At 40.7% G+C, this 10,755-nt stretch overlaps 1 protein-coding gene across 1 annotated transcript in view; it reads left to right on the plus strand.

Moving 5' to 3' along the window:
- Positions 1–9,031, plus strand: part of MCPH1 (microcephalin 1) — a 440,996-nt gene extending 431,965 nt beyond the window's left edge. Inside the window, exon 14 of the mRNA XM_063442914.1 lies at positions 8,928–9,031. Within this exon, the coding sequence (XP_063298984.1) occupies positions 8,928–8,983 (56 nt within the window). The 3' untranslated portion in view covers positions 8,984–9,031. The remainder of the gene's footprint in view (positions 1–8,927) is intronic.
- Positions 9,032–10,755: the final 1,724 nt, after the last annotated feature.

The raw sequence follows: 10,755 nt of genomic DNA on the forward strand, positions 1-10,755 counted from the left end.
GTGCTGGACTCTGATTGGTTAAAACTTTTTTCATTTGATTGATTGACTTGTGCTGCTGGAGGCATAAAGTAAAGAAAGTTTATGCAAAATAGAAAGCCTCCTGTCGTGTAATAAAATTAAGATGCACTATGCCTTTAAATACACTATATTAGGTATCAGTGTTCTGTGTTTCTTGTCTTTTTACAGAGTTGAGCAACCTCTGTTCTCACATTGTCTTCCTTGTGGCAAACCTCATTGCTTTTTCCACAATACATGTAAAATGAAGGTGCACTGTGCCTTTAAATACACTATAAACATTTAATATAGTGTGTAAAACTAGAGATTTATCAATAAGTCTATCTCAATAGGAATTGCTAATTATATATTAGTTGTACTCTCTATATTAAATGTTCATAGTGTATTTAAAGGCATAGTGCACCTTAATTTTACATGTATTGTGGAAAAAGCAATGAGGTTTGCCACAAGCAAGACAATGTGAGGAGATTTTCAACTCTGTAAAGGGCAAGGAATACAAAACCCTGCTACCTAATACTGAATGACACCAAAAGTAGTGGCTCTTCCAAAATGTTGCTTATATTATTAATCTAAATATGTATCAATTAAAATAGTTATTTGGGGGCGGGCCTGACAGCCACAATGGCCAGACATGCTTACTAATAACTCCGGCTTAAACGCACACAAAACCTTTTCTGTCAAAATCCACATCGGGTACAGTTTTCTGAGACTGGTGTACCGACCTGCATCTGATTGGGCACCCCTAGATACTGATTCTTGTTGTTACACTGGGAGACCACGTAGTCCGGCCGTGTGGCCTGACCTAATACGCATCTGGGGGAGACTGCCGATCCCTCCGCACGTGACACGCTCTAATCCAGGCTTCTCCAAACTCCGGCCCTCCAGATGTTGCTGAACTACAACTCCCATGATTCTCAGCCTATCTATTTCATTCATAGAATCATGGGAGTTGTACTTCAGCAACATCTGGAGGGCCGGAGTTTGGGGAAGCCTGCAAATCACTGACTCCTCTGCTGCCCCACAGCCAACCCCCCGGTCTCTTGGTGTGCGATGGTGTGTATAAGGCATAAAGTACACCTGGAAAGTCAGCATCTTCTATTTAGTCCTAAGGGGGAAAGAGGAAGTATTAGGTCTAGCATAGACTCTTTCTTATGACGTATCTGCGGAGTTGGTTAAACATCTGCAGAGTGTTTTATCTTTCACACATTTTCAATACTGCAGTTTTATGTGTTTTTCCTTGCGTTTACTTCACTAGTGCCCAGCAGTATATATAATATACCTAGCATGTTATCTATTTCTGCATTATTTTTTATTTTTTTATTTTATTTAAATCTGGCTTGCTACATATATGTCTATCCAATCCTAATTACTTATATACCCAGTATATGCTTATTGTACAGACATGCTTCCTTAGCCTGAGTCTCAATCTTGGTATTAGTTGTTCACTAACTGCAAATACCTTATCAGTAATTTTACTGTCTGGAAAGTCACAGCCTATATTTCAATTTATGTCCAGACATGCTTACCTAGCCTGATCATTGTAATTTACAAGTGATACTCAACATGTCTCGCATTTTTGATACGACAATATGTATAGTTATTGCTACGCATACCTCCATGCTTTCCTCAGTATGTTTCATGTTTGCACTTATATATCATACTCACCATGTCTTACATTTATGCTAAAGTTGCCAGATACATTTAGACATGTCTGTTAAGCTTTATAATTTTTTGATTATACTGTATATTATTTTCAGATTGTGGCTGTCATATCAAGGAGCTGTTTGCACTATACTTCTGACAAATTTGCATATGTCCCAAACCCTTTTTCTTTTGTTTCTGTATTGTATAACTCAGTGGTTCCCATACTTTTAGGTTCAAGGCACCCTTAATAGTTCAGTATTTTTCCAAGGCGCCCCAAGTCAACATTTCTAGGTTGCGTATCTGTACAGCGCTGCAGCATTTACTGGTGCTATGGTGTAATGTACAGTGTTTTTGAAGGGGTGCTTGTATACATTTCTTGTGTTTTAATACAGGGGTGTGTTTGTATGTGATGTTTGCGTTTGATTGCAGGGGTGTGTGAATGTAATGTTTACTTTTAAATGCGGATGTACATTTGTGTAAAGTATTTGTGTTTGAGTGAAGGGGTGTGTTTGTATATTATATTTTTTAGTTTGAATGCAGGGGTGTGTGTATGTAAAATTTGAGTTAGATTGCAGGAGTGTGCTTGTATGTTGTGCTGGTGTTTGACTGCGTGGATGTATGCGCATACACTACCACATACATACTTACACAGATATCCATGCACATTAACACACAGATGCATATAAATACACACACGTATACACAAATTCATATAGACACCGACACATACACATATATATATATATATATATATATATATATATAGAATATACTGAAAAAAGGCTTGCACTCACGCTCTGTTTCTTAGATAAAACTTTCTTCTTTATTCCAAAGCTTGTTAAAACATAATCTTAGTCATCAACGTTTCAGCCATCTCTTGTGGCTTTCATCAGGATCAGTGTGCTGAACTGATCCTGATCAAAGCCACAAGAGATGGCTGAAACGTTGATGACTAAGATTACCGTATATACTCGAGTATAAGCAGAGTTTTTCAGCACATTTTTTGTGCTGAAAAACCGGAACTCGGCTTATACTCGAGTCATAGTCTGTATTATGGCAATTTGCATTGCCATAATACAGACTGAGGGAGAGGGGGCTGGCAGAGATCTTACTTACCCGTCCTGCAGCTCCTGTCAGCTCTCTCCTCCTCCGTGCCGTCCGTTCAGCAGCTCGGTCAGCTCCCAGTGTAAGTCTCGCGAGAGCCGCGGCTCTCGCGAGACTTACAGTGTGAGCTGACAGAGGGAGCTGCACGGACGGCGCGGAGGAGGAGAGAGCTGACAGGAGCTGCAGGACGGGTAAGTAAGATCTCTGCCAGCCCCCTCTCCCCCCCACCCCCCACTGAACTGCCAATGCTGGACCACTAGGGAAGGAGCCCCCCTCCCTGCCATGTATCAAGCAGGGAGGGGGGAGGAAAATAAAAATAATAATTAAATAAAAAATAATAAGGAAAAAAAATATATTAAAATAATACAAAATAATAATAAATAAAATAATAAAATTGCCCAATCCCCCACCACTGCAACACACACACACACACACACACACACTGCACACATACACACACACTGCACACATACACACACACACTGCACACATACACACACACTGCACACATACACACACACACTGCACACACACACACACTGCACACATACACACACACTGCACACATACACACACACTGCACACATACACACACACTGCACACACACATACACACACACTGCACACATACACACACACTGCACACATACACACACACTGCACACATACACACACACTGCACACACACACACATTGCACACATACACACACTGCACACATACACACACTGCACACATACACACACACTGCACTCATACACACACACTGCACTCATACACACATACACACACACTGCACTCATACACACACACTGCACACATACACACACACTGCACTCATACACACACACTGCACTCATACACACACACTGCACTCATACACACACACTGCACTCATACACACACACTGCACGCATACACACACTGCACTCATACACACACACTGCACTCATACACACACACTGCACTCATACACACACACACACACACTGCACTCATACACACACACACACTGCACTCATACACACACACACTGCACTCATACACACACACACTGCATTCATACACACACACTGCATTCATTATACACACACTGCATTCATTATACACACACTGTAAATAAATATTCAATTAATATATTTTTTTTAGGATCTAATTTTATTTAGAAATTTACCAGTAGCTGCTGCATTTCCCACCCTAGTCTTATACTCGAGTCAATAAGTTTTCCCAGTTTTTTGGGGTAAAATTAGGGGCCTCGGCTTATATTCGGGTCGGCTTATACTCGAGTATATACGGTATGTTTTAACAAGCTTTGGAATAAAGAAGAAAGTTTTATCTAAGAAACAGACCGTGAGTGTAAGCCTTTTTTCAGTATATTCTGTATTTTTTGGCTATGGCTGTAATGCACCGGGCATTTTGCTAAAATCTGAAAGTGTGTGTGCAGGGAACCAATGGAAAAAAAATAAAATATATATATATATATATATATATATATACACAGTACACACACACATAGATACACACCAACATATACAAACATGCACCCTGACACACACAAACATTGATACATGCCCAAACCATGACACAGATACACACACTGACATAAAAACACACACCCTGACACACAGAAGCACATACACAGATGTGTGCACAGACACAGAAGTACGCTGACATACATATATATATATATATATATATATATATATATATATACCGTATATACTCCAGTATAAGCCGAGTTTTTCAGCACATTTTTTGTGCTGAAAAACCCCAACTCTGAGTATAACTGCTTATACTCGAGTCAGTGTCTGTATTATGCCAATTTACATTGCCATAATACAGACAGGGGGCTGTGGGGGCTGCAGAGCATTTACTTACCTCTCCTGCAGCTCCTGTCATCTCCCTTCTCCTCCACGCCGGTCCGGTCAGCACCTCTGTCAGCTCCCAGTGTAAGTCTCGCGAGAGCCGCGGGGTCATAGTGCGGCTCTCGCCAGACTTACACTTTGAGCTGACAGAGGTGCTGAACGGACCAGCACGGAGGAGAAGGGAGATGACAGGAGCAGCAAGAGAGGTAAGTAAGAGCTCTGCCAGGCCCCTCCTACACAGCCCATCCACTGGACCACCAGGGAGTGAGAGCCCCCCTCCCTGCCATGTATCAAGCAGGGAGGGGGGACGAAAAAAATAAATATGATAATAAAATAAAATAATAATATTAAAAAATAATAATAAAAATAATGAATATAACACAAATAATATTACAATTATAATAATTAAAAAAATAATAATAAAAATGCCCACCCCCCACCAAGGCTCTGCATCACACTCTGCATCACACACACACACTGCACTCATACACACTGCATTCATACACACACTGCATTCATACACACACTGCATTCACACACACTGCATTCACACACACACACACACACACTGCACTCTCATACACACACTGCATTCTCACACACACACTGCATTCTCATACACACACTGCACTCATACACACACTGCACTCATACACACACTGCACTCACACACACACACACACACACTGCATTCTCATACACACACACACACACTGCACTAATACACACACACACGCTGCACTAATACACACACGCTGCACTCATACACACACACGCTGCACTCATACACACACACTGCATTCATTATATACACACACTGCATTCATTATATACACACACTGTAAATAAATATTCAATTAACATAATTTTTTAGGATCTAATTTAATTAGAAATTTACCAGTAGCTGCTGCATTTCCCACCCTAGTCTTATACTCAAGTCAATATGTTTTCCCAGTTTTTTGGGGTAAAATTAGGGGCCTCGGGTTATATTCGGGTAGGCTTATACTCGAGTATATACAGTATATAAACACACACACACACACGCACACCCTGACACACACATACACACACACTCATACTCACACACACACATACACAAGTGATTTTTTTATTTTTTTATTTTATATCTCCAGCCACCCTCCTTTCAGCTTACCTCATGTGCCAGGAGGGTGGCTTGGAGTCCTGCTGCTGTGGGAGTGAGAGGTCTGGAGGCCTTCATGCCCCTCTCCCCTCATGTTGCAGTAGCCTCCCTGCAGGATGCTGGGAGGAAGTGACGGGCTGTCACATCCTCCCTGCCAGCTGACATTACAGGGGTCCGGTCGCGGTCTTAAAGGATTGCGGCACCCAACCGGGACCCTGTTCAGTAATGTTACCCGGTGCTAAAATCATAGCACCGGGGAAACATTCCGCGGCACCCATGTGTGCACACCGTTTGGGAACCGCTGGTATAACTCAATAAAATAAATATTGACAAAAACGAAACAAAAATACAGTTAGTTAACAAGGTAGTTAAATAGGTGTATGTTTGTTACATAGTAATGTCGGTTTAAAAAAGACTAAATCCATCAAGTGTATCCTTTAAAACCTATTTTATGTTGTTAGTCCAAAGGAAGGCAACAAAAATTTAGTGATTTCCAATTATGCCACAAAAAGACACAAATTACTTGTCGACTCCATAATGGCAATCAGATTTCTTCTTAGATCGATAACCTGTTTACATACATATCAATTATACCTTTGAATATTATGTTTTTGCCAATATGTCAGTGTGTCAGTATGCTTGTAACAGTGTGTGTGTGCACGCGCGCCGGTCAGTGAGTGTGTTTTTGTTAGTGTGTGTCAAATCAACAACTGTGTGTGTGCCTGTCAGCGAGTGTGTCTGTTTAGGTGACTGCCCCCTCTTTCAATCACATGGGAAATGTGTTTTTACTCTCCTCTCGGTGCAATGGGCCACTTGACCGGATTTGACCCCCCAGGCCTAAGGCTGGCTGCCAGCCGTCCCTGGATCATATCCCACCTGAGGGGCCTATTTTGCTAAAGAAAACACAGTTTTTCTAGACTTTCTTTATAGCTAATGTTTTTCATCCTCTGTATTCTGTAGCTCACCTCTACACTTTTTCTAGTTTGCAGTATCCTTCTTTAAAACTGGTGCCCAAAATTGCACCACATATTCAAGGTGGGGTGTTACCATTGATTTATAAACAGGCAAAATGATATCTTGATCATGTGAATCGATACCTCTTTTTATACATGACAGCACCTTACTAGTCTTTGCAATTGCAGACTGGCATTGCAAACCATTGCCTAGTTTGTTATCTCTAATTGTTCCCAAGTCCTTTCATGTAATGTTATCCCTAATTTAACCCAATTAAATATAAGTGGCTTGTGGGTTCCTTCTACCAACATGTATGTTTGCATTTATCTGCATTAAATTGCATCTGCCACTTGCCTTCCCAGTCCCCCAACTTATCCAAATATATTATGCCAATATGAACCGTTATATTGTTATTATTATTATTAATACTATTTTTCGCATTTACATACGCCAACATATTCCGCAGCATGGAAAATGTTACTTGCGCTTTCTCCTTAATCCCTATGTATATTTAGACAAATGGAGGTCATTTAGTTGCTCCAATGGCCATTGGAGGGATGCCCGCCTGCCAACGTCAAGGCAGACCCCCCTAAGCGGGTCCTAACACTGACCCTTCAGCCTGCTTCCTTGAGCTTCTGGCAAAGATATCTCTAATGAGACAGAAAGGGGTATTTTTTATATACACCCCTTTACTTATTAACCCTTAATAGGGAACACATGGGATGGGTAGCAGCATTGTAACCAGGCTGTGTGATACAAAGTAAATACAAATACAAAAAGAGAAGTCCTGCGCTTAAGCAGCAAGGACTACAGCACACATCAGCCCCAATATATAGTAAAAACCAAAGAAAAGAAAATGTTACTTGCGCTTTCTCCTTAATCCCTATGTATATTTAGACAAATGGAGGTCATTTAGTTGCTCCAATGGCCATTGGAGGGATGCCCGCCTGCCAACGTCAAGGCAGACCCCCCTAAGCGGGTCCTAACACTGACCTGACTGAAGTAAAGGGGTGTATATAAAAAAATACCCCTTTCTGTCTCATTAGAGATATCTTTGCCAGAAGCTCAAGGAAGCAGGCTGAAGGGTCAGTGTTAGGACCCGCTTAGGGGGGTCTGCCTTGACGTTGGCAGGCGGGCATCCCTCCAATGGCCATTGGAGCAACTAAATGACCTCCATTTGTCTAAATATACATAGGGATTAAGGAGAAAGCGCAAGTAACATTTTCTTTTCTTTGGTTTTTACTATATATTGGGGCTGATGTGTGTTGTAGTCCTTGCTGCTTAAGCGCAGGACTTCTCTTTTTGTATTTATATTCCGCAGCATGTTCAGCTCTTATCTAGTTTTGTGTTATCCTTGAACATTTCAATGCCTACTTCAAGATCATATATAAACAGATTAAAGAAAAGTCGACTTGGGACAGAACACTGAGGAACACCACTTACCACATTTGTCCAATTTAAACATCTTCTGTTTGCAGCTACAATTGCATTTTAAATCCACCATTACATACTTAATACATTGGTCTACCTGTTCTGAAAGTGCTTTGGAATGTTCCTAATCCATCTAGAATACCTATGTATGTTACATCTCTGTAATCACCATTATTTGCAAACATAGGCAGAAATGTAATATGAGCAGACTCTCTCTAAACTAAAAGCCATCAGTGTGGAACCTCTCAGAATAAACCAAGTACACTATCAGGGCATATTGTTGATCCAATTGCCCTAAGGGAAACACCAACAATAATAATATTGCTCACCCCCCATTATTGTTTAGCTAGTAAGGTTAATGAAGTTAATTTAAAAAATAAAATAAATAAAAAATCTTTTTGTTTTACTGGCTGCTCTTCCTGCAATATATCTGACTTTTGTTGCACCTCCTCTTCTTGCCTACAGCGGCAAATAACAGCATTCCTAAGTCAAGCAGTAGCAATTCAATTTCTATGGTTGGTTGGGTGTCACCCTTCAATCACAATTAGCTGAGTTTAAGGAATTTTACAACCTGGGATTTGGCCTAAAATTGCAATTCTCCTATCAATTCTCCACCACGCTTGGTTTAGTCAATCCGTTTCATTGAGTTTCCAAGAGTCCCAAATACTCTTTTGATGTAAATAGGTCTTTCAGAGCATGTGTATTATGTATTAATAATCATTTTTTTGTTGTCTCTTTTCTCTATTTACTTCAATGTCTTTTTTAATTCTCTAGATTCTGTCGTTCAACACAAGGTGCTCCCTTTAGAAAACTACTTCTTGCTGAAATGACGGTGAAGAGCGATTTGCGATATTGAAAACTGTAATGATATGACTGCTGCTGACTATATATGAATGAAATGTGTTTTTTTAAGTATCTAGTATTTCTACATTGTATTTTAAAATATTGGGTATTTCTGTCGAGATTACTTTTTAACTGTATTTAAATTCCTGAAAAATCTTTTTGCTAATAAAAAACATACAAAAATACAAGAGATGTTTGAGGTTACATTAATGTCAGACAATAGGGAAATATGTATGTAATTTATACAGTGTGAGACTATTATCACTTCTTGCCATCACAGTATTGTATATATAATGCACACATTAATCAGGATTGTGATGGCTGATCAGAAGACATGTCCCATGATGATCAAAAATATCTAAGTTTATTTACAACCAGTGGTGTATCGTGGTTTTGTGCTGCCCTAGGCTCTTTCTCCTTGGGGTCTAGTGGGGCTGCCGGTCGGGCGACTAGAGAGGGAGCACTTCCTCTGAGCTGTCTGCTCAGCTCCCTCGCGCGCCGCAGAGTGAGGCTGGGAGCCGGAATATGACCATAGGAAGTGCTCCCTCGCCAGCGCCGCCCGCCAGCCCAGCATGTCGGTTAGCCGCAAGGCTAACAAGGCATTTGCCCTGGGCATTTGGGGGCGGCTTTTTTTTGCCGCCCCCTGGAAAATGCCGCCCAAGGCAAATGCCTTGTTTGCCTCGCGGCTAAAACGTCCCTGTTTACAACCATTGCTTGGAGGGGGGGGAGAAGGGGACATAACATCGAAAGGTGGGGAATCTTAACATCTTCTCACATCTTTGATAGTGTATTGAGTGTTCCTTTGGGCTCAAGTTCCAGGTATTTATGGATCCTAGCACACCCCTGTCCATGTCTGTGCTGTGATATGGGCAAAGAGCAGCATTTACACCCATGTGGGTTTTTTGGAGCGAGTACAGTGGATGGGGCTGTAAAAACCATCAAAGACTCTATTAATGCAATATCCGTATATTTTTTCTTTCTTCCCTTCAAATTAAGATAACTATGTCTAACCATTAAATAAACTAAACACAAATGAGTATCACCTCAACTATAATTCCAATAATATTGCACTGTTAGGAGATCTAATGGGAATAAGGGTTAATGAAACTCGGCAGTGATAAAGAAAGTAGAGAATCTGGGTGAAAGGAGGGTAAAATTATACCAGAAACATCTGGATCTAAAAAGTAAAAGAGCTTTGGGAGGCTGAAAAGGATATGGATACTAAGTGGTGTCAGGGTTCAAGGCAGGTGGAGCAGTAGAAGTTTGCCAATGGCCCCATGGAAAAAAATGGCTTTTTGAATGGTAAGTTTGAATGGTAAGTTGATAGAGATGGCAGAGGTAAAAAGAGCGAAGATTCAAACGATTTCTATATCTTTATTGCACTTTATTTTTATTTTTTTTTGTTGACTTATTTTATCTAAAATAATTATTATACATATATATATTTTTTTTTTACTTGAATCTGGAGTCCTGTGGCATCTTTTGTCAGCTTGGTCCATGTTAAAGAAGGGTGGTTTCTCCCTTAAGGACACGTCAGCTTATTTATCTAGAGCAGGGGTTCCCAACCCAGTCTTCAAGTATCCCCTACCAGTCCAGGATTTAGGGATTACCCTGTTGTGTCTAAAGTGTTTTTGTTTTTTTCTAAAAACACCTTAGATACAACTGGCTAATCCCTAAATCCTGGACTGCTAGGGGATACTTGAGGACTGGGTTGGGAACCACTGACCTAGAGCCAGATCTGGAGTCTCTATGGAAAGTG

This window comes from Pelobates fuscus, chromosome 2, assembly GCF_036172605.1.
Source record: "Pelobates fuscus isolate aPelFus1 chromosome 2, aPelFus1.pri, whole genome shotgun sequence".
In the NCBI taxonomy this organism is placed as follows: Eukaryota; Metazoa; Chordata; class Amphibia; order Anura; family Pelobatidae; genus Pelobates; species Pelobates fuscus.